Source organism: Erinaceus europaeus, chromosome 4, assembly GCF_950295315.1.
Source record: "Erinaceus europaeus chromosome 4, mEriEur2.1, whole genome shotgun sequence".
Lineage (NCBI taxonomy): Eukaryota > Metazoa > Chordata > Mammalia > Eulipotyphla > Erinaceidae > Erinaceus > Erinaceus europaeus.
In genome coordinates this window covers 58,315,413-58,342,310 of record NC_080165.1, presented here as the reverse complement: position 1 = coordinate 58,342,310, position 26,898 = coordinate 58,315,413, and the positions used below count along the sequence as shown (strand labels likewise).

Here is a 26,898-nt window from a genome sequence, read left to right as displayed (position 1 = left end):
CTCTGTTTCGCTAGGCAGCAGCCCACCCTGATGAAGAACCAAGATACAGAAACCCACTAAGCAGATTCCACCCACACTAAGCAAGTAAGATAAGACAGGAAGAAATGAGCTCTCTAAGCCTTAAAGAATGTGGTATTTTTACTTACTTAAAAGGTCTCATTTTAAGCTAATAAAAGCTGTGAGCTTCTGCCTTACTTTTTGGTAGTCAGTCTGTTACCAGTTTGCCTGTCACCTTCTCTGGTGACAATGGCTTGACTTCTCTACTCTGATAAACTTAGCTCTCTGTAGCTTTGTGTGCTGTCTGTTGACTGACTTTGCTCAACCACCACAAAAAGGCATCTGAGTCATTCTGATGTCTCTGTGCTCCTTACTACTATGGTGATGTTCTTTATTACCCACAAAAATGTCACGAAATAAGTATTTCCAGACTATGATATGTGAAAATTCATGGGTCTGCCCTCAGTAACCTCTTCCTCCCTCGCCCCCGTCACTTTCCTGGATGTCTCTTCAGAAACAAGCTAGATACATACATTCATGCGCAACACTTCATTGTTGCACAAATGTGATTCTCGTACACCACTGCCTGACACCTTATTTTTTCACTGGGGCTTTACACCTGTTAAATCCTACCACTCCCAGCAGAGCTCCCCACCCCCACCCCTGCAAAAGGTGAGGGAAAGAGAAAGAGGGAATGAGAGACACCATAGTACTGCTCCACTGTTTGTGAAGTTTCCCCTTTGCAAAGTGTTCTCAGGTGGTGGCTGGAGACTAGAACCCCCGATCCTTAGGCATACTGTACTATTCTGGGTGAGCTATCTCCTAACACTGATACTTTATTCTTACTACTTAATATATAAAGAAATATAGGCAACAGGTAGACTTTCTTTTTCTTTTTCTTCTTCTCCTTCTTCTTCTTTTTTTGTCTTCCCAGCAGATTGGTGGTGCTAGAGATAGAACCTTAGACTTTGGAGCCTCAGGTGTCAAAAGCCTTTCTGCATAACCATTATGCTATCTCTATTGTTTTTAACTGCATGGCCATCGAGCTTGTGGCCATAGAGTTGACTCAACCAGTTATCCACTGGAGTATAATTCTTTTTTCCCCCCTCTCCTCCAGGGTTATTGCTGGGGTTCAGTGCCTGCACTATGAATCCACTGCTCCTGGAGGATACTTTTTCCCATTTTTGTTGCCCTTGTTGTATCTTTGTTGTTGTTGGACAGGACAGAGAGAAATGGAGAGAGGAAGGGAAGACAGAGTAGGAGAGAAAGACAGACACCTGCAGACCTGCTTCACCGCCTGTGAAGCAACTCCCCTGCAGGTGGGGAGCTGGGGGCTTGAACCGGGATTCTTAAGCCGGTCCTTGCGCTTTGTGCCACGTGCGCTTAACCCGCTGCACTACCGCCTGACTCCCACAGATAATGTTCTTGAAAGCAAACAGTAAATATCACAAAGGAGCAGCCAGGGCCTGGGGAATAGGCTGAAGTGCATTCTGCATCTGGCTGGACAGTTTAGCAGCTTCTCTGCCAGTCTAGCAACGGTTGCAGTGACTGCCAGCTCATTTAGGCTCTGCTATCCTCTCCCTACCTGTGACTGGAGACAGCTGCTCCTAAGACATGATCTGCATTTCTGTGCATTCCCATTGAACACCCGCACCCTTCCAATTCACTGTCTGTCTGGAGCTTCTCTTCTGACATCTAGCTCCAGAGACTCAAAAGGGCTAGGAGGTGAAGGGGGAGGGGCTGCAGGAAGAAGCACTAGCACCAGGCCTTCACCTAAGGTGGGCAATTCAGGCCAGGATCAGAGTTCTTCCCTCAGCTTTCTTCTCCAAGAGAGGAGCGTCTGGTTTTTCAAGACAGTGGCAGGAAAAACATCCCAGCAGAGGAGAGAAGCCATAGTGGAAAGTCTAAAAGGCCTTTCTGGGGGGTAATCTCTTTGGAGCAAATCCAGTCTAGTGCTGCTCTGACTTGCTGTTTGTTACCTTTCGAACAGAGTGGACATTCCCTTGAATGGCAGTCAAATGGCAGCCCCCCCCCCCCCTGCAGGGGGCTGACATTTGAGCTTGGGGACCTGGAGGTGAAGACCCTAAGTACTTTGTCTCTCAGGCCCATTTTTTATCTCACATATCTCTGCACATAGTTCCCTGACCTGCCTTTTCTGAATACCTGCAAAACACACCAATACAGGGCGCCCCTTAATTTAACCTGCTGCCGGCCATTTCGCTTTCCGCGACTGTAGGCACTTTTGCAGCCTCCAGAACATGTTCCTGCCCACAGTGACAGCCGTCCTAGGGACTCTGGTTTAAGCCAGGACAGCCTTTTTATTTTATTTTTTTTTTATGCTGGCCTCATCCAACAAGCCCAAATACCAGGCTTTCAATTAGAGGGAGGTGGGGAGACACACAGTGTGAGACCCAGATATAGATTTTCACAAGCAATGGGAGACATGAGCTCAGGAGACCCAGCTTCCAGTCACAGCCCAGTAGCTTTCCTGAGGAACAAATAAACAAATGACTTATCTGCAAGTCTGACTTTGGTCTCTCTGGGTCCTAGGAGCCCAGATGGGCTTCAGAGATGCCTGTGAACCTCTGCACTGTTCAAATGCCCCTTGGTGTGTTAGGACACCTGTGCCTGTGACACAGGTGACGCAGCCTGTGCTGCTCTCTGAACTTCAGCTTTTACACATGGACATTGGTGGGCTGACCAAAGAAGCTCAAGCACATTTTGAGATGCCAGAACAGAACTCTGCTGGGGCTAACACAGAAATGTGGCGACTAGAAGTTACATGACATGATCTGCTCACCAGCCTAATGTCATCTTAAAGTGTTGTTAGTTACATTAACAGACACAAAACCAGGTATTTAAATGAGTCCTCAACTTCCCATTTACTGTGAAGGGACTCGAGGAGGCCAGAATGTACAGTCCTGGGGGCAAATGGAGCGGGATTCCTGAGTCTTCTAGCTTCTAGTCTTCTAGTTACCCTGAAAATTCCATGTGTTTCTGGGAGGGGGAGTCAGAGCAAGAGCAGCCATGGCCCTCTGTGAACTGAGCCCCTCAAAGTAAAGGGGAAGGAAGCCCATCAACAGATGACTACATAAAGAAACTGTGAGCTATACATTCAGTGGAATACTACTATGCAATTTAAACATGATGATATTGAAATTTGAGGTGATTATGCTTAGTGAACCAAGTAAATAGGTAAAAGACAACTCCATTCAAATGTAAACCATGGAGAGTTGCAATACACTGGTTTACAAAAAAAAAAAAAATTAAGTAACCAAACTTTAAGATTGAGAATTCTGGTGGTGGGTATGCTGGTAAACTGTAGCCTATAATCTTATAATTTTGTATACCACTAATAAACAAAGAAAGGCCTAAAATAAATGGAAGCACCTGGTGCTTTGTCAAACTCTTGAGAAGCCCAAGGAGATAACTTAAAATAAGGGAACAGAGAACTGAATTAGTTCAGAGAGCAGGAGCTACATGTATCTAAGAGTATTCCTTTCAAAGTCTGAACTCCACTCATCCTCCCTACTACAGCTGGAAAGAATCTCCCTTTGGGGCCCTACTACACACCCAGGACCAGAAATCCCTGCAGACAGGCATCCTGACAACATGCTGAGTATACCTCCACTCAGGCCTGAGCATCCTGTGAAGCCGTGGGGGGGTGGTGGTGGTGGTGGTGTGGGGGGGAGTGTTAGAGGAGGATGGGGGCATGGCTGTGAAGCTAGAATAGGAAGCCCGGGGCACAGCCTATGCACGTGAAGCCAACTTCTAGGGCCGAGGAGTGAGGAGAAAATCCCAGGGTGGGAAGAGAAAGGGCAGCTCTAGGGCTAGGGGACCTGCCTAGGAAGCTTCATGAAAGTTGATATTGAAGGACTTCTACCCCCAAGCTTGTCTTTTAGCTCTTTTAGGATTCACTGCTCTTCACATCTCATCAGCACATGGGAACAAGTTGGCATCACCTCAGAAACAGACAGGAAAACAGTGGGAGCCTATCTGACACAAGGTAGAAGCCTGTGGAGAAATAAATTGATGGGAGGAGCAAGCGGCTGCTTGGCTATTAGTGAGGAGCTGACTTGCTGAATCAACCTGTTTCTAGCCCATCGTAGGCCTGCTGCCCTTCTGCATTTGTTACCCACCCAGCATCCACTGCTCTTGGCCATTCTACTGTCTGTGGTGACTTCAAGGGCTCTCTGCACAACTAGATGGCCCCTGATGCATGCCCCAAGTGCAGAAACCTTGGGGCTCCGTCACCAGTCAATCACCAGAAACAGCCTTGTCTCTCGCCTGCCTTTCCTCTACCTCAGACAGCCCCAGCCCAAAGCCTCCAGAGAATCTCTAGGGCAGTGAGGGCAACCCAGAAGTTCAAGGTTGGACAGATCTGGGATATTGTCCTGGTTCTGTCACTTACTGGCAGTCGCTCATCCTCTGGGTCTCTCAGTAGCACCATCTTCCATCAACAATGCCCCCAGGCTGTGTGCCAGCGATGTGCCTGACCTACACTCACTCCCTGAATGTAAGCTCCACCCCCCAATCCCGCACTTAGAGCCTCTACTATAGCACTTAACACTTGGCCCATCTGCTGTTTTTATTGCTTTATGTGCCTTGATTCCCCAGCTGGACCGTCAAATTCTATAAAACCAACCACATTATTTGTGTTTGATTGTACTTTCATTTTAGAAAATGCAGGAAGTATATTACACTTCAAAAAAGAAAATGAAGCCACCGTGATCCTCTTGCTGTAATCACTAAAAACATCTTGGTTTACTCCTTTGCACCTCTTGTGCATATTAGCTGTTTTCTTTTGTGAAAAATTAGGATCATACTGCATATGGATCTTTGCTTTGCAATCTGTTCCTTCAATACTTCAAGGTGGATATTTCCCCACATTAGATATTCTTTGAAAACACTTTTTAAAAATTGTCTACATAACTCTCCAATTTGCTTTGTACCATTAGTCAATTAACACTTTCGTGAAGGAAGGTCAGCACCAGCATACTTGGAAATACAAGCTTGCCAACCACCAATCACCTTCCTTTCATGCAGATTAAATGCATTTCCGCTCTTTTTCTAAGAAAGCCCATTTCCTATAGACAAGATTTGTGGTGCAAATGGACCTGGTTGTGCTACATGAGTCAGTGGCTGGCCAGCAGATGTGTGAGCCGGATCTCTTGCCTGTCTCCTAGTGGCTTATATCTGATATCAGCCTAGGGAGCACCTGGCAGCCCCCACTGCACTGGCTCTGACCTCAACAAATCACATGCTCTTTCTGCCTGCAGCTGAGAGAATATGAATGAAGTTCAAATTGCAGTGTCTGGTTGTCTAGTTCAGCCATCACATCAGAGAAGGAACAGTTAAAAGAAAGGGTGTTGGGGTTCGGGCAGTAGCACAGTGGGTTAAGTGCACATGGCACGAAGCACAAGGACTGGAGTAAGCATCCTGGGTTGAGGCCCCAGCTCCCCACCTGCAGAGGGCTCGCTTCATGGGTGGTGAAGCAGGTCTATCTTTCTCTCCCTATCTCCCTGCCCCTTGATTTCTTTCTGTCCTATCCAATAACAACAACAGCAGTGACAACAAGGGTAACAACAAGGGCAACAAAATGGGAAAATGGCCTCCAGGAACAGTGGATTCGTAGTGCAGGCACCAAGCCCCAGCGATAACCCTGGAGGCAAAAAAAAAAAAAAAATTTAAAAAGGGTGTTAAGTTTAGATAAGAAAAGATCCAGGAGGTCTTTAGTTTTCTTTTCTTTTCTTTTTTTTTTTTTTTTTGTCTTTTACAATAATTGATTGGATAAAGAGACAGAAATCAAGAGGGAAGTGAGAGATAAGAGAGGGGGAGAGAGGGAGATACCTGCAGCACTGCTTCACTGCTTGCAAAGCTTTTCCCTTTGGAACATGAAAGAAATTCTAGGCACAGAGAATGACTAGAGCACATGATGAAAGGACCCCTCCACCCTGACAGGGAGCTAGCTGCACGGCCCCATATTCTCCCAGAACATACCCCCCCATATCACAGGAAAAGCCTCCAACAGCACCAAGTCTGTGACACAACCTTAGTCTCCAAATTTCCCTACTACATCTAGTGCCTGGTGACCACTTTTCCCACTTTGTTGCTATTGTTGTTGATAGGACAGAAATTGAGAGAGGAGGGGAAGACAGAGAGGGGGAGAGAAAGGCATCTGCAGACCTGTTTCACTGCTCCCCCTGCAGGTGGAGAGCCAGGGGCTGGAACCAGGATCCTTATGCCCGTCCATGTGCTTTGTGCCATGTGCACTTAACCTGCTGCACTACTGCCCAGCCCCTAGTGCCTGGTTTCTTAGCACTATCTGTGTATCTTGTGAAAGCATCTCTAAAGCATTTCAGAGTCAAGGGAAACATTTACAGCCCATTGAAAACCCAACTATATGGGGATATGCCGTCGTTAACATGATGTAAGGTACACTAAGCACAAAGAAGAAATGTTTCACAACATAAGTCCCCCCTCCCACACACACCATGTGTGCTTTCTTGCTCCCCCTGCCCCCATATTTCAAACTTAATTAGCCTTACAGCCCATCTGGTAATTTACACTCAACCACCCAGGATGTTTTCGGTGGCTATTCACGGCACCAGAAGTAACACACTCAAGCAATTCTCTTCTGTACAAACTCCACCTGCCAGCCACATCATCAGAACTGAAAGTAGGGACAAGGAACGGCTTGTACCCCGGGCAAAAGGAAGAGCCTGGAAGGGTAAGAACTGGCCTCTTTGATGAGTGTCCTTCCCAAGGAGGAACAGACTTGCTTGTGGACATTCTCCAGATGTCTGTTCCACTACTCTGGTGTGAGGGCACAGATGGGCAGAAGAGGTTTCAAGGAGTTTTGATATTTGAGGGTTAGGAACATTACCCTTTCTGTGGTAAGAAAGAGGAGGAGGAGTGTGAAGTCAAGAGCTCAGACTAAAAGGATGAAACATTGGGAAGAAACACCATAGCACCCTTCCTGAATCAGTCTTGATGGCCAGGTGTGTTCAGAGAGCAAAGGCCCCTAAACTCTTAATACCAGAGGCCAAACATCCCTGCTTGCTGGCTGGAACCTGCCTCCTGCCTAGGTTTGTCGGTCTTCCCCAAGGAACATGTGTCAAGGGTTAAAAGAAACACAAATGCACTCCAGTAACATAAAACAAAATAAAACTGCCGTTTTAAAACCCAAGATTAATTTTTTCCTAATGACTTATTTTTTATGTGGGGTGTCGTGGGACAGGGAAAGGGAGGGAACTTTTCCACTCTGGTGTATGTGGTACCAAATACTGCCTTTAGGCAAGTCTAGTGTTCTACTGCTGACTTATTTCCCAGGATTTTGCTGTTGTCACTGGGGCTTCAGCGCTTCATGCTGACTTTTTTCAGAGACAGATATGAAGGAAAGGACACCATAGCACAGAGCTTATTATAGTGTGGTGGGAGCTGGACCCTGGCTGGTGCACACAGCAAAGCAGGGGCACTATCCAAGTGAGCTATCTTGCTGACCCTAACTGAGGTTGTTGTTTTTCCTCAGAGAAGTGCTAGCTCTGACTTAGTGGTGAGAGGACTGAACCTGGGATTTTGGAGCCTCAAGCATGAGAGTCTCTTTGTATAACCATTATGCTATCTCCATCACCCTGTTTTGTTTTGGTTTTTTGCTACCAGGGTTAACACTGGGGCTCAGTGCTTGTAATACTTCATCATTTGTTTGTTATAGAGGGTGAGAGACAGAGAGAAGGAGAGACAAGGAGGAGAGACACCTGTAGTACTGTTCTACCGCTCACGTGGGGGCAGTGGGTGCTTGAAGCTGTGTTCTCATTGTGTGTGCTCTACTGGGTGCACCACTGCTTGGCCCCAAACCTAAGATTTTTTTAAGCAGAAAAAAATCTGGCCCTTGGGTGGGGATAGATGGCATAATGGTTATGCAAATAGACTCTCATGCCTGAGGCTCCAAAGTCCTAGGTTCAATCTCCTACACCACCATCAGCCAGAGCTGAGCAGTGCTCTGGTAAAAAACAAACAAGCAAAAAATATATATCTGGCCTTAAGTTGGCTCTGGGAGGGTGGCTATTCATGCAGACCTTACTGACTGCTCTGGAGCTGTCCCATGTGAGATTAGCTGTCCTGGCAGTGTTCCTCCAAGATCCCCGGCAACTTCCTGAGCAGGCTGCTTACTATTTGGAAGGCACCGCAAATGTGCCCTACCAGTAGTCACCCTGCAGAGCAAAGGGGAGGTGGGAACTCTAAGCTTACTGACTACCATGCCTCAGCTGAGGTGGCAGAGTGAGGTGGGTACTGCTGGAGATTTGCAGAGAGGAAAGACAGTATCAAGAATGGCATTCCCTGAACTATGAGAGCAGGAACAGGCTTAGCAGGAAGCAAGGAGGGGCAGGGAAGGGTTTGCTAGATTTACCTTCAAATAAGCTCCTGAGACTACATATGCTAGAATGTAAGTGTTGACATTCCCACTACTTGACACACATCTGTAATAAAGAGACTCTGGGGGGTTGGGCGGTGGCGCAGCGAGTTAAGCACATGTGGCGCAAAGCGCAAGGACCGGCGTAAGGATCCCGGTTCGAGCCCCCAGCTCCCCACCTGCAGGGGAGTTGCTTCACAGGTGGTGAGGCAGGTCTGCAGGTGTCTATCTTTCTCTCCCCCTGTCTTCCCCTCCTCTCTCCATTTCTCTCTGTCCTATCCAACAACAAACAACATCAACAATGGCAATAATAATAATCACAACGAGGCTACAACAACAAGGGCAACAAAGGGGGGAAAATGGCCTCCAGGAGTGGTGGATTCATGGTGCAGGCACTGAGCCCAGCAATAACCCTAGAGGGAAAAAAAAAAAAAGAGAGACTCTGGGGGCCGATGGTAGTATACCTGGTTGAGTGCTCGTTACAGTGCACAAGGACCCGGATTCGAGCCCCCAGCCCCCACCTGCATAGGGAAAGCTTTGCGAGTGGTGAAGCAGGTCTGCAGGTATCTCTCTCTGTGTGTGTCTCTCTCTCTCTCCTCCCTTTCAATTTCTGATTGTTTCTATCCAATGAATAAAGACAATAAAAAGAAATAGAAAAAGAAAGAAAGAGAGAGAGAGAGAGAGAGAGAGAGAGAGGGACTGTGGCTGAAGAGTGACCCTTCAATTCAGAGTGCCTGGGTATACATTCCTACCCTGTCAGTCACTGGCAATGTGAGCCTGAGCAAGCCACATAGTCACTCTGCATCTGGAAACCAGAGATGATGATATTACTACATATCTCAGGGTTGCTGGGAAGAGTCAATGAACTAGTATGTGCACTGAGAACTCACTTAGCACACTAATAAAAAATATCCAGCTCTCATCACCATCATCACTAACAGCAGCCCCTGCGTGACGCTGGAGCTGCCTCTGACATGAGCTGAACCCCTTGGCTCAATGGCTGTACAGCCCTGCCCCACAAGACCATCTCTGAGAGGCCTGGTCATGGGTAATCTGCTATGATCCACTTTCTAGACTGATGAAGCAGAGTCATACGCACAATATCCTAGTCTGGCCCCTACTGCATAAGAGGCCTGAGAAAATATGGCTAGGTCTTTCATTTGTTTCTCCTTTATGTGTTTATATGAAGATAATACAGAAATTCACCTCAGGAAGCAGCCAAGTGCTTAGGGAGGTGGCTTAATGGATAAAAATGTAAGACTGGCACACATTATGTGCCAAGTTTAATCTCTGGTTTAAATACATAAGTAAGTAAGCAAACAAATATTTAAAGAAATGCAACCACGACTTCATGCCTCCAACTTAGTCCCTTTCTCTGGGCCATGAGTGAACTGAGTATGTGAGATCCTGTACCCATGTCTCGCCCCGTTCTCCTCCCCCTGCCCCACTGGCCTCTGCTAGGCAGGGAGGAGACAAGCCACTAGCTTCAGTGACTGCCTACCTGACAGCAAAGTTCCGGGAATAAAATAAACTTGTGGTATTTAGCTTAGATGGGATAGGAAGTCAGCACGGGGGTGGGGGGAGGCCCTTGTCAGTCCTGTTCACTAAAGCTGCTGTCTGACACAGAACAAGATGGCTTTGACACATCAATGCACAATACACAGTCTGCAGGCTGAGAGGGAAACCAGGCAGGGGCCCATGGTTTGCTGTCAGGAACCCTTTTCAGACTGTAGGCTTACAAAAAGTTCTCCCTACACAACAGTTTTAGGAGCAGTCAGAGGGGGACTTGAGTTTCTAGACAGAAAGAAAAGAAACTGGGCTGATTTCCTGGATGTCTAAGTCACTTCAGTTTTCTCCCAGGACATGGGCCTATGGATTTTTTTTTTCCAACTCCCATGGGGCCCAAGGGACAACCAGAAAGCATGTTTTCATGAGCAGCACCTGCCCTTGAGGAGGCCTATGGCACTTACCAGGAAGCGGACATCATCAAAGCCATTCAGAAGCAACCTGCTCTCATACTGCTGCAGCCCAACTGCCTCCAGCCACTCCCCAACGCTCTGCTCCAGCGTCCGCGAACCTGACGAGAGAGGAATCGGCAGACGCTTGAAAAGGGAAAAACCATTAAGGCGGTAGCAGCGGCACTCAGAGGAAGACAGATGGCACTGCCACATCATAGTCATTACCATAAAGCAGCCAAACTATGTACAAGAGACTGAGAACAGAGGCTGGCAGTTCCTCTTCCAAGTACAGGCCAAGGGCAGGATGGCCCAGGGCACACGTATTTCCCACTCACACCCCCTCAGTCTGAGCTGCTCCTGGGCCACGGTGGCACATGCACGGTCTTTGCCCACAGGTTGGGGGGAAGCCAACCCCCAATGGTCTCCAGGTCAACTCCTCATTAGTGTTCACACTGAAGTGTTTCACAGAGTCTGTTCTCATGGGCACTAGAAGGGGTAGGGGGAGTGCCTCTCATCCATGCAACTTCTGGAGCTCTCATGGGGCAGTGGGCGAGGGGCAAATTCTGTAGCTTTGCAGCATAAACTGGTCAGGAGAGAGCACACATCTTCATGCAGCTGAGGGGCACAGGCACACAGCGAGGGCTCCAGGAGGGAAGCAACGGCGGCTGTTCACAGGGACCCAGCACATGCAACACAAGCAGCATAGAACACAGCATGGGGAGAAAAGAGACTTTTACTTGTTTTCCCCCAGCAGTCCCGGAATAAGCAAACCATGACCACTGGCCCTTTGTGCTCAGAGGCTCAAGGCAGCGAGGGGCTGAGTGAGGCACATGGGCCAGGGCTCAGGGCTCAGGTGTGACTATGCTGGGAAAGCAGCATCACATTCCGACATGAGGGAGCCCCGTCCGCAGCTAGACTCTGGCCGCTGGTGAGTGAGGCATCTCCTGGGCCGGGGCGCTGGCTGAAGGGCTGCCTTCTCAGGCCAGGGTGTTTTTCAAGAGCTGGGCATTCATTTTCCTCTTCTGACAGTGACTGTTTCTGTGACTTGCTTGCCTACTTAGGTAAAAAGCAGATAGGCAGATCCAGTTCTCGAGTAAAGAAGACAAAAACCCAAGCAGATAAGAGAAAAATGAAATGGTCTTCTGTTAACCGAGCTGTGGCAGCTTAAGTCCATTCACGTTCTGTGCCATTTTCTCTTTGGCTGAGTGATAAAGAGCAACTGTCTTCCCAGGGACTCCGGATCTTGATGTTCTCCTCTAAGGGTGAGCAGGAAAGGGAGGACATTTGCTGTGCTCCGTGGGTAGGCCAGGGAGTGTGGTGATACAGGGAGAAGAAAAGTTCAGCCCTTCCAGAAGATCTTGAGTGTTCTGAGTTGAATGCCTGAACCCCCACTGACTTCCCTGGCTCTCGGGGGCAAAAACAGATAAAAGGAAAAAAAAAAAGGTTCATAGAAGAAAAAAGAACCAACTATAACATCACCTCCAGATCACTCCTGATGTGGTGAAAGTCATTCTGTCATTCCTGGGCACTCTCTGTCCCTTAGGGCAGGACAAGGCCAACCGGGCTTCATTACCTAGGAGACCCTGGTGACCACTGTCCCAGGCTCCCCCTTCTCTGTCCTCTGTAGAATAGATGGTGGTCAGGAACGCACACTGCAGCAAGCACTCCAAGATGCCGAGTCTGGGGGATCTTTGTGTTCCCCTGCCCTTGAGTGGGCTGTCTACTCCAGGAACCTAAGAGGCAGGCTCTTGTATACCCGGAAAGTCAAGTGTCCCCCGCTGCTGATTCATTCCTGCTTGAAATCCCCCCGCTGGGCAGCTGTGGTCCTGCCTGCTGCCGGTGGATGTATGCGCTTATAGAACCGCAGCGGAATGCTTTGTCTAAGGCTCCCGGGCTCCACGCTGCCTGCTGCCTCCACGCTGCCTGCTGCCGGCTCCACAGCCTTTGCTCATTCTCATAATGTCTGGCCCTCCCCTTTCTCCCCTCCCCTCCCTCCTTTCTTCCAAGCTCAGGAAAATATATCAGGGATCGGACATCATAGCAGAAGCTGCTGCTGCTGCTACTGCTACCAGTAAGGGAGGAGACAGCAGCACTGGTATCAGAGGAAAATGACAGATTTCCCAATATCTGACGTTGGCTGACACACAGGCATATGAAAGGTACCAGGAAACTTTACTTCTAGTTCAAGGATCTGGAAACAGACTATCAGGAAGAATAGAATGAACATTCCAGTAATTTTGGCTAGTAGTTTCTAGGAGAGGACAGAGGAATGACACTCTCCTGAAGACACAGGCACATAGGTACCATGACCACCCATCATCGCCACCACCACCATCACCACTGGAATACTGGAAATGGTTGTACCTCTGCTAGGAAGGTAAGTCATGAGGGCACCACAAACATAGGGAGAAAAAGTAAGAACTTTATACCTGGTACTCCTCAGGCATGTGTAAGTCAACTTGGGAAGAGTTCTCTCCATGTCTGTCAGAGCCCAAGGGAGAGATGCCAGGCCTGGACCAGGCCACTCATAATAGAGGGTGTTGGAGGGAAGGGATCAAGGACAAAAGGAGACCAGGACCAAATCCCAAGTAGAAAACTGTGGAGATGGGGAGGGGGTGGGAAGGGGGGAGAGGGAAAGGAGGACAAAAACTTAGGGAGCACATGTCAGCCCCTCTAAAGAGGCCACAGGCACCTACATCCCTACACACAAGCTGCAGATGTGTGGACAAAAAGGGGGTTCTGTGAGCAGGGAGACTAGGTCTCAGAAGGAGCTTACATTTATGGCTACTAAGCAGATAGAACAGACTGACATTAGCAAAAGAAAGAAAAACATACTCTTCCACTTGACAGAACAGATCTTTGTAGAAAAAGCCCGGGCCAGTGTGATGGCTACCTCCTTGGACTCCTGACTGGTGTCTCTTTGGAATGTGCGTAACAAGCTCCAGTGCTGTCAGTTTAGGGGCGAAATCTAATACTGACTCAGATGGGTCAGGTCCAGCTCACTCTCTCTGCTAAACCCTGGGAAACAAAGCTTTTGGGAGTGGGGTGGTGGCTCTACAAACTAGGTCTAACAAATGGAGGGAGACAAGTTAAGGGGGTAGGGGCCCCTATTCTCTAGTTTGCTCAATGAGTCAGTAATGAGCATATTTACGAATTATTGAGTACCTTCTTAAGTTTAAGCATCTGTATATATTATGCATTCCAGTGAAACTTATAAAATTGGGGCCAGGTGGTGGCGCACTTGGTTAAGTGTACACATTACAGTGCACAAAGACTCGGGTTCAAGCCCCTAGTCCCCACCTGCAGGGGGAAAGCTTCATGAGTGGTGAAGCAGAGCTGCAGGTGTCTCTCTGTCTCTCCCCTTCTCTACTTCCCCCTCCCTTCTCAATTTCTCTCTCTCTCTATTCAATAATAAATAAGTAAATAAAAAGAAACTTCTAAGACTGGCACAATTACCTAGAGCCAGGATCTGAACGCAGGGCTGAAGCTCAGAGCACATACTGTCTCTACAAGTCCCATGGTCTCAGCAACTCCTTATCTCCACCCAGCTTGCCATGGTAGCAGGACAATCTTTAGATATGGGGGTAAGGGGTATGAGAACTGTTCTGAGAGGCGTCCTGAAAAATGTCAACCTCAACTGAGAAGGTAACACAACCACAACTCTGTTAACAAGGAAAGCAGCTCACATATGACCTCCCTAGTTCCCTGTTTCAAACAAAAGTAATAAAGGGAGACCTCACTTGTAGAGCTTAGAAATCAAAGGAATGCCCATAGCAACAGTAAAAGTGTCAAGTGACTAAGTACATGGAAAAACAGAAACAGACTTAAGGAGAAAACAGTAAAGTCAAACCTATCAGCGAAGAACAGGCCTCTAGCCTGAGACCACGGGCTCAAGTTAATGCATCACTGTCTTGATTGTCTTGCCACCATCATGGGCCAGGCAAACAGGAGGCATGTTCTTTATCAAGGGTCAGTGTTAACTAATTTAAAGGGACATATGAACCCGCATGTTTATAGCTGCATTATTCACAATAGCTGAAGAAGACTAAATGCCCAGTGATAGATGACAGGCTAAGGAAGTTATAGGACATACATCCCATGAAGTGCTACTATCAAAAAAAGACAATACTGTGTCCTTTGGGATAAAATGGGTAGAGGTGATCATGCTTAGCTATATAAACTAAAAAGATGTAAAGAGATGAAAGACAACTATCAGATGGTTTCACTCATGTGGAATCTAGAGGACTGATATATATGAACTTGCATAAAAACCCACAAAAAACTGAAACAAGCAAACTATTTCTAAGACTTGTGAGAAAGAACTATAGAGTTATGGTGGTTATCATTTGGGAAAGTGGGAACATAAAACTTTGGTGGTGGGTGTGATGTAGAACTATACATTATAATCTTATAATCTTGTAACCCACTATTAATCACAAATTAGAAAAATTACATTTACAAAAGGAATTGTGAATAATTGATTACATTATGAATAAAGCTTCCTAGTGGGCAGTCTGGAGTTTAATTCTTATACTTTGCCCCTACAATGTAAGAGGTATCATAACACTGAAGATACAGCTAGATGGGCTGCCTAACAGATAAGAATCTTAATTATAGCAACACAATACACATGGGCTGACCAATCTTATTCCTAAATTTCTCTCTCCTGTGTTAGAGGAAAAACCTGGGCCAGAAAGAAATTAGGACTGTCTTTGTGAGGAAATGGCTATCTTGTACAGTACCTGAGATCTTCTGCTGTTCCTGAGAAAAGTCAATTCCTTCTCCAATAGAGCTCATGATTTTCTCAATCTGAAACAGAAGAAAGAGGAACAATAGGGAGAGCCTATGAGGCTTGGGTTAAACATTGCCAGATCACCATTAGAGCAATAGGGGAAGGCTTCCAGGTTCTTATAGATGACTCCAAATTCTAACACCAACTTGAAAGGGATTGGAACTCTCTGTTGTTGAGATCCAGGAAGGTCCTCTCTGACTACAGAGGAACAGGGTCCACAGACAGCCTCTGAAGTGTGTGTGTGTGTGTGTGGGGGGGGTGGTGGTGGTGGTGGTGGTGGTAGTATGGTGGTAGGGGGAGGGGAGGGTGGCAATCTGGGCTCAGCTTCTGGGAATGCCAAAGAGCCTTCCTTCCAAATCATCTACTTATCAAACACGCCACACCCTCTTTTCCTAGAGCTAGCAGTGATTGGGCAGAGGGTATAATAGCAGGCACACATGGTACATTTCACTGTTCATGCTAGAATTTAAACTTCCTAGAAATAAAGACTTTGCCAGTTTTGTTTCATGCTATCCCTTGGTGTCTAGAATGCTATCTGAAAATTACATAAGCTTTCCAACACGATTGATATTACATGACCAGCAGCATGAGGTGTGAAGGTAGTTTCTAGAACTAAGCCAAGTACCAGGCATAGGAACCTCTTGGAAGTCAAAAGGAGGCAGGAATATCCCCGAGTGGAGATCTTTTGTTCCGAGGAAGCCAGCAGTCCTGGCTAAACCTCTGTATTGATGATGAGACACTTGTCCTTCTTCTGGACTACAGCACAGACAGCTAGTCTCAGAGTATCCAAGTGTTTCCAGCACTGCCCCCTCCTCCCACAGGCCACCTATCCCAGCCATCTGATTTTGGTCACCCTGAGCCAGATCCAAGCCCCTCACGACCAGAAATTTGGCCAGGCAAGGCAAGGAATTAAGGAGGGAGGTCATTTCCCTTCCTCCCTTCCTCCTCCTGTCTGGGATTCAGTGATAATGAGCTCATTCACTGCTCTTTTTCCAAAGATATGAAGAGAGAACCTTTTGTACCAAGGCATGGGTGGTTTTTCCTGTAGGTGCAAGTAAGGAGCCTGAGTCTGACAATCAGAAAATCATCCACTCTCCAGCCAACCTCCAGCTGGCAAACAAAGATGGCACATTTAACACCTAGTAGATGAGCATAGAGCAAGCACCACCTCTCCCCTTGTAGTCTGACACACAGGGAGGGGGCTTTCCTGCAGTCACAGGAATGACTGCTGGGCTGGGCAGTCACCTGATTGCCAGTTAATGCACTCTGAGAACTCCATCCAGCAGCCATCTCTGAGCTCAGCAAATGCAGAGTGAAACAGCACATCTGACCACAGAGTAGAGACGGGGTGCTTCTCTCCTTACTGGCCCTGACAGTCCAGAGGCAGACATAGGTCTGTACTGTCCCTGAAAAATACCTTCCTCCCTGTTCCCCAAGTGAATCTGTCCATTTCAAGTGTATCCTTGTTTAATATCCAGGTGGAGAGGTGAGCACTTTCAGTGTGAAACTATATAAACAAGCACAGATATCACTTCGTATAAAGGTCTATGTGTACTAAAAGCACCACATACACAAAGCATCTAATCACAGGTTTTGGCTCACAGTAGATGCTCAATAAAAAGTCAATTTCCACCTCCTTTCTACTGGCCTCAATGTTCTAGTCTAGTAAAACTCAAAGTTAAAATTATCCACAAGTCTACATGGTTCAAATTTTGAAATATAAAGGCAGTCAAAAAATATTATGTCCTGTGAGACAAGATGGATAGGCTATAGGTGATTATGTATAGCAAAATAAATAAAAAGATGAAAGACATACACTAGATTATTTCACTCATATGTGGAATCTACAGAACAGTTATACATGATCTTATTTTAAAAAGCAGCAATCAAAATTTTCTAAAACTTTGTGAGAATTATGATGATTATGTTTGGAAGGATGGAGACAAAGAACTTTGGTGGTGGGTGTGGAGCTATATGCTGTAATCTTACAATCTTGTAACCCACTCTTAATAAAAAAAGAAAAAAAAAATGACAAAAAGAAAAGATAAATAAAGGAGCTGGGGAAGTAGCCAGGCGGCAAAGCATAGGCCCTGCAAGTGTGAGGCCCTGAGTTGGATCCCTGGTTCTGCAGATTTCAGAGTTGTGTTCCGATGTTCTCTCATTAAATAAAGAAATTTTTCTTAAAAGATACAACAGGTTATTTAGAGAAAAGTGTTCCTATTTATTATGTCTCTCGGCCAGAGACAACCCGAACTGCCCCTGCTGCTACAGACAGAATATGACCCACATAGTCAACGACTGCCACCTCTCCAGATTCAAAGGAGGTCTCGAAACTTTACATCAGGCTCAACCTGACGCTGTTGACTGGCTACGGAAGAAGGGCAAACGCTAGAAGAAGAATGTCTCTTGGCTGCTTAGTTCCCTCTGGAGGAACCAGTGTTATCAGTTTCTCAAGTATCCTAAATGCATTCTATTCACATGTAAGCAAGTATATGATGGTATTCTACCCCCACTGTGAGAGAGGCATTCCATTGATGCTACTCTACAACTTGCCATTTCCATTTAATAGCATAGTTTGGAATTTCTCTACAGTTCATCACAACATTTTAATGGATGAGAGACAATCATCCAGAGCATGGCTATGTGAGTATTTAGTTAGTTCCCATATGGACACATGTGTACTTAGTACTCTTTTCTCATTCTAGCATTAATGCATATATCTTTCTATGCACATGAAAATCTAACAGTGAGATAGTTCTTACTTGTTTCTTGAGAATTCTTCCAGGCATGGAATTTTAAGAGTTAGCATTGGGAGTCGGACAGTAGCGCAGCAGATTAAGCGCATGTGGTGCAAAGCACAAGGACCGGAGTGAGGATCCTGGTTCGAGCCCCGGCTCCCCACCTGCAGGGGAGTTGCTTCTCAGGTGGTGAAGCAGGTCCGCAGGTGTCTATTTTTCTCGCCCCCCCACTGTCTTCCCTTCTCTCTCCATTTCTCTCTGTCCTATCTGACGACGACATCAATAACAACAACAATAATAACTACAACAATCAAACAACAAGAGCAACAAATGGGAATATTAAAAAAAATTTTTTTTTAAAAAAAGGGTTAGCATCAAGAATCCCACCCCATGTCTGATTTTCACTAAGGGCCTTCAAGAGATAGAACAACTAGTAACTCTCTCGTGAACAGTCCACTGCATTTTTAAAATTGCTGATCTACATTTGTGCTTTATTTTAACTTTTTTTTTTTTAAACCAAGAGGTCCCGTTATTACCCTAATGGACTTCTTTTTCCACAGGAAAGGCTTATGGACATTGAAAATCGCCTTTGACTTCTAGGTCAAACTGTCCCTCCACCCCCAAGCTGGACACCTCACCTGACACTAACTGGCAGAACAGTGCCATGTCTTAGAACAAGCTACCAATCAGGTTACAGAAACCTTGAGCTGGGCAAAACATAGGTACACAGCAGATATCGCCTGACTCACCTTCTTTTCTGTAGTCTACATTTATAGGAGAAAAGCAGGGCACTTGAGGTAATGAAACCCTTTCTTTCAAAGGGTAGGACCTTATCCCTGGAGTAGCTGCACAGGTCTTTGGATCCTTCATTCAGGATTAAGTGTGCATCTGTGGCAGAATGACCACTGTAAGCACAATAGGAATGGTAATCAAGCAGACTGTATTTGCCATACTATTCCTTGGACTTGGTCCTCAGTAAACAGGCAACCTACTAGAAGGGATGGAAGGGTAGTTCCAATTTAGAGTCTTTCTTCCTAAGGTCAAGCAGGGTATCAAAAATAGAAAGATCAGAGATGGAAGGGGATTGTAAGGTATCCTTTGAAATAAAAATCAATGAGCCCAGTACCCACTGTATTGAAGGAAGCTCTGGGACTGTGGTCTCTTTCTCTGCCTCTTTAAAAAAAAAAAAAAAAGGAAATAAAGACAATCAAGTTATCTACACTCTGTATTTCATCCTCATAAGTATCCAGCATCCAGGGAGTCGGGCGGTAGCGCAGCGGGTTAAGCGCACGTGGCGCAAAGCGCAAGGACCAGCATAAGGATCCTGGTTCGAGCCCCCCGGCTCCCCACCTGCAGGGGAGTCGCTTCTCAAACGGTGAAGCAGGTCTGCAGGTGTCTATCTTTCTCTCCCCCTCTCTGTATTCCTTTCCTCTATGTCCTATCCAGCAAAAACTGTAACAATAAAATAATAAGGGCAACAAAAGGGAATAAATAAATATAAAAATATTTTTAAAAATTATAATAAAGTATCCAGCATCCAAAGCCACAGTTGACTTGTCCAAATAACACTCCCTGGCTGCCCAACTCATGTTTTGCTAAAGGGCTTGAAGCCAGTGAACAGAGTTAAATACCCTGCTGCTGTTTTACTCTGCTTCTCTCTGGTTGCCCCAGAGTTACCCTAATGCCAACTACAAAGCACCAGGAAAATCCCAGTGCTTCTGCCTCTGGATGAGTAGAGAAAGCATTTCAGACTGCATACCAGGTGGGAAACCCTGACAGATATTTCCAAACAGTACTATTCAAACTGGAAACTATGTTTTACTTTCTGTGGACTGTAGTAGCTAAGTCAAGCTGAACAGAATCTAGTTTATAAAAGAATCAAAGTACTGATTAATTTCCTTTTTATTTTTTTCTTTTTCTTTTCGCTCCAGGGTTATCTCTAGGGCTCAGTGCCTGCACTAGGAATCCACTGCTCTTGGTGGCCATCTTTTTTTGATTCTTGTTGTTGCTGTTATTATTGTTCTTGTTGCTGTTGTTGTTGGCTAGAACAGAGAGAAATTGAGAGAGGAAGGGAAGACAGGGGGAGAGAACGACAGACACCAGCAGACCTGTTTCACCACCCTGTTGTGAAGCAACTACCCTGCAGCTGGGGATCCAGGAGCTTGAACTGGGATCCCTGCACTTCACACTATGTGCACTTAACCCAGTGTGCTACTGCCTGATCCCCCTACTCATAATTTCTTGATGCACTGCAATCCAGGATGCCTTCTTGCCTTGGTGGAAGCTGTCTAGGAGGGAAGCAGCAGAGGAAAGATACTGCTTGGCAGAGATAGGCAGATCCCTGCCCTGACAGCACAAGCACAGCTTTTGGGGCTATGAAGACAGGGAGGAGCTTACACCTCCTCCTCTCCCCTTTGCCACACCTCCTATGGCCCAGAACCAGCAGTGAGGTAATATGGTAATATGGTCATTTAGTCTAGACACAGAGGAGTGGTCAGAGAGGAAAGACACCATTCTAATCTACACACTTTATGCAATTTAACCATTTCGGTTTGCAATAACAAAAGAATCTGATTAAGGTATTTTCCCAGAAACAGCCTACATTTCAGGTGAAGGAAGAGGCAAGTGAAATGCAATGGAAGGGCACAGTTCTGGTTTCTCATCTTTTTCTATTGTTTAGGTTCAGTGACATTTTTTGAAGAGATGCGTGAAATAGCCATACTATACTGAGGTACTTCTCATGCACTCCAGGGAGACCAGATAGGTGTGTGTGTGTGTGTGTGTGTGTGTGTGTGTGTGTGTGTGTGTGTGTGTGTGTGTGTGTGTGTGTGTGTCAAGGCGAGGCCTCATAGTCATCACCATAATGAACTCATATACTCAAAAGGGCTTGGAAATATTTCATTTTCAAAAAGTATGTAAGTTTATTCTCTTTAGACTCTTCTCTTAATATATAAAATGTGTTCCATGTGTGGTTAAAAACAAGCAAAATCAAAGGTCAGAGCTGCTGCTGTTCATCTTACAATTATTTGTTTAGAACACAAGCTCCTGGCTGTCCACAGGCTGGCAGAAGGGGTAATCTGCACAGAGAAGTCTTCATTCCCATCAGCCTAACCTGGCTGCCAGGGGCACCTCAGATTGGCCTTTTCAAAGGATATTGGGTTGAGGGGTAGAGTTAAACAGCTGTTTGGGGACAAAGAGTTCCCCAGATTTTGATGAGCCATCTGCATGTCAGGAAGTATCCTGGGCACAGAAAGTCCACAGGCAAACTCAAGCCTGTCTGAAACCTCCCTTGCAAGAGGAGACACCAACTGGAAGTGATGGCTGCACTCAGGGCTCCCATTTGTAGCTAAATTATGAGGAGAGCAAGGATAAGTTTGGTCAATAAACCCTTAAGTTGGGGACTAACATGGGTTGTCTCCCTCCTGTTTTCTTTTGATGCAAATGGAGACATGAAATGTGTTGCAATTCAGCAACAAATGTCAGACATCCCTTACAACCCTCTTTCTGCAGCCTACTGAGAAAATACACTTGTGTCCTTGGCTGGAGACACTTTCAACTTCCCTTCCTGTCCCAAACTTATCACCCACCAAACTTATCACTCACCTTACTGAACCAGAAATACATTCTGCTTTGTACTGTTAACTTTCCTGAATACGTGCTTTATGGTGTGTACAAGGCACAGTAAAGAACCATTAAGGCTGTGAGTCGGGCAGTAGCGCAGAGGGTTAAGCACAGGTGGCGCAAAGCACAAGGACCTGCGTAAGGATCCGGGTTCGAGTCCTGGCTCCCCATCTGCAGGGGAGTCACTTCACAAGCAGTGAAGCAGGTCTGCAGGTGTCTATGTTTCTCTCCCCCTCTCTGTCTTCCCCCTCCTCTCTCATTTCTCTCTGTCCTATCCAACAACAGAGACATCAATAACAACAACAATAATAACTACAACAATAAAACAAGGGCAACAAAAGGGAATGAATAAATATTTTAAAAAAAGAACCATTAAGGCTAAAGATGCTATTTCATATTATACTTCTTTTAGATCCCACATGGTGTCTTGCACAGAGCTGGCACTGTGAAGGTGTTTAGTAGCACGCAAGAATAACTGTCCACACCAGGTTAGTTGCTTACTGGCATTAAGAAGCAAAAGACAGCTAACCTTCTAGACCGCAGTCCAAATTCTCAAGTTCCCTTCCCTTTTTGTTTGTTTGTTTTGCTTTGTGGCCATTACTGGAGTTTCAATGCCCCCACCCCCCATATAGAAAGAAAGGAGCAGGGAGAGGGGAAAAGACATCTTAGCACTGGAACTTCCTCTAGTACACTGGGGCCAGACTCAAACCTGGAACCTAGGGAGTGCAGAAGACTAACACTCTATCCAGGTGAGCTATCTTGCTGGTGCACTTTACTCTTGTCAGGCCAAGGGGCAGGCTCAGAGGGCTGAGAGGAGATGGTTCAGGAGGGGCGAGGTCCTTAGTAGATGAAATCATCAGTGGCGGAGCAGACAAGAGCCAGAGCAATAGGAAGAGGTTGCAAGACTGAGACTCCTTTATCGTTTTTTTTCCAAACAGCTTTTATACCATCAGCTGACATCAGGTGCATCATATCATTTAAAGTAGGTATTTCACATCTTTTACATCAGGTGTAAAAAGTACTGTGTGCAAAACACAGACTTTGAGCCAAAGTTAAACTTGGGCTTTAAGTCAGGGTGTAGCCCTGTTCCAACATTTTTTTTCTTTTCTTTTTTTTTTTTTGCCTCCAGAGTTATTGTTGGGTCTCTGTGCCTGCACCATGAATCCACTGCCCCGGAGGCCATTTTCCCCCTTTTGTTGCTCTTCTTGTTGTAGCCTTGTTGTGATTATTATTGTTGTTGCTGATGTCGTTCGTTGTTGGATAGGACAGAGAAAAAATGGAGAGAGGAGGGGAAGACAGGGGGGAGAGAAAGATAGACAACTACACACCTGCTTCACCGCCTGTGAAGCGACTCCCTTGTAGGTGGGGAGCCGGGGGCTCAAACTGGGATCCTTAGGCCAGTCCTTGCGCTTTGCAGCACGTATGCTTAACCTGCTGCGCTACCACCCAACCCCCCCCCCCCATTTAAAATCAGTCTCCAATCTCTACAGGCTGCTGGTACAGCAACTTCATACCCCACAACTACCAGCAGATTCTCACAACAATCCTGTAGAACATCAACTCAGTACCAAGCATACTATCCTGCTTTTTAGGTGAGACAATGGAAGCTCTATTTCACAGGCAAACTTCCTAGACACCCCTGGACAGCACAGCTCTTATTTCCTGTAAGTGCCAGAGGTGGCTAAGCCCATTCTATGAGAAACTCGAGCTTTCTGCGAAAGTGGGACCAAGTGGTAGATCTTCTCCTGTAGTTAGATGTCCTTTCTAGAACAGAATTCCCCATGCCCAGCATAGGACTGAGAAGTGGAACCTTAACCTCTTCAGCCTCACCAGATGCTACTGGTTATACCATCAGGTGACTGCTGACGTCAAAGCTGGCTCATCAGCTGTGCAAGAAAACCTAAAGATTGCTGACAGCTGCACTCCCGGGCCCAGAAACCACATAAGAATTCATCACCATCTCTGCCTTCTGCCTCTTAGCAGCAGACAGGCTCTCAGCCTAGAGTGGCTTTGATGCCACATTTGAAATAGGGTCACTGACCAGGGTTTGAGTTATTTTCCTCCTCCCCCACACAACTGAATTGCACAAGACCTCAGGAAAGACAAAGATGGATTGAAGCAAATTATTTGTCCTGATTTTCTAACCTTGTCAACTGCTTTTAGAAGACGGAGGCAGGGCTAGCTAGGGGAGGGGAGAAGATGACAGGGAATGACTAAATATCTGCCAACAGGCCAAGGGCTGTCCTTCAGGAGAAGGTAGACAGAGGAGCTCCACTAACAATGAGTAACTTCTTTTCCAATCTGTCTTATTACAAGTGGGCTTATGGGTTGTTAGCCTAATTATTGTATTCCTCCCATTTGAGTCCCCCTTTAGTTTGTTTTTTTTTAAATTTTTTATATTTATTTTATTTATTCCCTTTTTTTTTGTTGCCCTTGTTTTATTGTTGTAGTTATTATTGTTGTTGTCGTTGTTGGATAGGACAGAGAGAAATGGAGAGAGGGAGGGGAAGACAGAGAGGAGGAGAGAAAGATAGACACCTGCAGACCTGCTTCACCGCCTGTGAAGCGACTCCCCTGCAGGTGGGGAGCCGGGATCCTTATGCCGGTCCTTGTGCTTTGCGCCACCTGCGCTTAGCCCGCTGCACTACAGCCCGACTCCCCGCCCCCCTTTAGTTTATCATGTTACCTTGCAACCTTCCTTTTTTAAGTAGGATGGGGGACACAACTGGTGTTTCAAAAGTGCTGTGTACTTCTGTCACTAAGAAAGGTTCATGTTCAAGCCAGCTGGTTTGCTTGCCCTGGGCTAGAGTGGTAGAGAGGAAAGACAAGACAATAACAGGACATTCCAGCTTCTTCATGTCACACTGTCCCATCCAACCTCTTTCCCTCATTTTTTCTTTCCTATTCCTCTTGGGTTGCTGACACTGGCCTCTGCATTCCAAAGTAGCTGTACCCAGCTGGCCTTTTCCCCAGTCTCGCCCTGCTCAAGTCCCAAACTTGTAGAATAGAAATCCTACCAGTACTTGCCAAATAACCCTCTCACACCAGTACAGCTACTATTCAAGCAATCTTTAATTCAGAACCCTAAGAAACTGCTGCAAGAAGAAAAAAGTCGGGAGTCAGGCGGTAGCTCGGCAGGTTAAGTGCATATGGTGCAAAGCACAAGGACCCGCGTTAAGGATCCTGGTTCCAGCCCCCAGCTTCCCACCTGCAGGGGAGTCGCTTCACAAGTGGTGAAGCACGTCTGCAGGTGTCTTTCTCTCTCCCTCTCTGTCTTCCCCTCCTCTCTCCATTTCTCTCTATCCTATCCAACGCCGATGACAACAATAACTACAACAATAAAACAAGGGCAACAAAAGGGAATAAAAAATATTTAAAGAAGAAAAAAGTTGAGACCTAGATTCCAATTAACTTTGTTATTGTTTGCCACATAATTCTGGGTTATGTGCCAAGTGCTGGCTTTAATAAGTGGGACGAGAATCTAAAAGATTAATGAGGATTATGTATTTGGGTTCCAGTCCAATTTACAAAATCTACTTTCTATCCAGGAGTAAGTTCAGTTTGAGTAACGAGGAGGAATGAGAAGGAAGCACACACACCTCAGAAAGAACACAGTTAGCTATCTGCCTCTAAGCTTTTTCTGTTTGTATCCAAGTATCCTTCTCATTCTTCCTCACTGAATTTTATTATAGCTGCTGCACTGGTCGAATTAAACCAGTTTATAGAAATTCCCACTCAGAACTGATTTCCTCAACAGTGTGACCAGGAATAGGGTCTCACATCCATCAGTTCCTCAGATCCCTCACGAGAACATCTGCCATGTAACATTAGTGAATCACATGTAGAGCTGAGCACCAAGTAAGTGTGTGTGTGTATGTGTTTCAGATGTAAACAACATACATATACAAACAATACAAATACACTATCAAAATCCATCAGCTGCCCTGAAATTTCCTGCAGCTTGCCAGTCCAAATTACCTCTGGACTTATAAATAGGAAGAAGTTGGATAAATCCAATTGACAGTCATTTTTAAAGCATCAGTTAAAATATTATAGAGAAGAGCACATATTATATTGATTCCATTTCTATAAAGTTTTAGAAAAACTAATCACTCCACTGGATCCTTCATGAATATTGGACTCTCTACTCTCCTTGTCAGGATAGGGCTATGCCCTGATTCAAAGCCTGTGGTAGCTTTGGCTCGAAGCTTGTGCTTTGTTAGCTCAAGGCCCATGTTGTGTGCATAGTACCTTTCACACCTGATGTAAATAATACGATGCACCTGATGTAAGTTGAAAGTATAAAGGCTGTTTGGAGAATCTAAGAGAGAGAAATGGAGATGGATGGAATGATGGACCTGAGACATGGAAATGAAGAAGGTCAGCCTGGTGGCATGGGCCATGATGACCTGTGCCTGGCAGCCTCCTCCCTCCCTCAGCAATAAAGAAAACAATAAAGGCAGGAGATAGCAAGCATGAGCTAGCTAGCAGTGCCTGGCCTTTCTCTCTTTCTCTGGCTCTTATCTGCTCCATTGTTGACTGCTTCTCCTACTAAGGACCTCACCCTCCTGAATCATCCCCCCTCCCAACCCTAGGCCTCCGAGCTTGACTCTTGGCCCTGACACTTCTCTTTTTCTCTGTCTCTCCCTACATCTCAGGATATAGAATAAAAAAAAATTGGGCCAGGGAGGCTAGGGTGCTCAGCAATATTGCCCACGTGCAAGGCTTTTAGTTTATTCCCCACCACTGCACAAAAAAATAACTGTCTCAAATGGCCTGGGAGGTGGCACAGTAAAGCTTGTAAGTATGAGGTTCAGTGCTCAATCCCCAGCATCAAATGTGCCAGAATGACACTCTGGTTCTCTTTCTCTTCTTCCCTTCCCTCATTAATAAATACTTTTTAAACAAGAATTTGGGGGCAGAGGAAATAACACACTAGTTATGAAAAAGTCTTTCACAATAATAGCTACAACAATAAAACAACAAAGGCAACAATAGGAAATAAATAAATATTTTAAAAATATTTTAAAAAAATTATTAAATGGAAGTCAGGCAGTAGCGCAGTGGGTTAAGTGCATGTGGTGCAAAGCACAAGGACCGGCATAAGGATCCTGGCTCAAGCCCCCAGCTCCCCACCTGCAAGGGAGTTGCTTCACAAGCAGTGAAGCAGGTCTGCAGGTGTCTATCTTTCTCTCCTCCTGTCTGTCTTCCCCTCCTCTCTCCATTTCTCTCTGTCCTATGCAACAACAACAACATCAATAACAACAACAATAAAACAACCAGGGCTACAAAAGGGAATAAATACGTATTTTTAAAAATTAATTTAAAAAATCTGGGTTGTACAAATGTATTTGTCAAAACTCAGAAAACGGCAGACTT

General features: G+C 45.9%; 1 protein-coding gene across 9 annotated transcripts in view; it reads right to left on the bottom strand.

Annotated features, from left to right (window-relative positions):
- The window catches only part of ANKS1A (ankyrin repeat and sterile alpha motif domain containing 1A), a 222,181-nt gene that overhangs the window by 14,587 nt on the left and 180,696 nt on the right, over nt 1-26,898 (bottom strand). For all 9 annotated transcript variants that reach the window (XM_060189650.1, XM_060189654.1, XM_060189652.1 and 6 more), the window contains 2 exons: nt 15,111-15,177; nt 10,381-10,487 (listed from right to left, as the gene is read on the bottom strand). In XM_060189650.1, the coding sequence (XP_060045633.1) occupies nt 10,381-10,487; nt 15,111-15,177 (174 nt within the window). The remainder of the gene's footprint in view (nt 1-10,380; nt 10,488-15,110; nt 15,178-26,898) is intronic.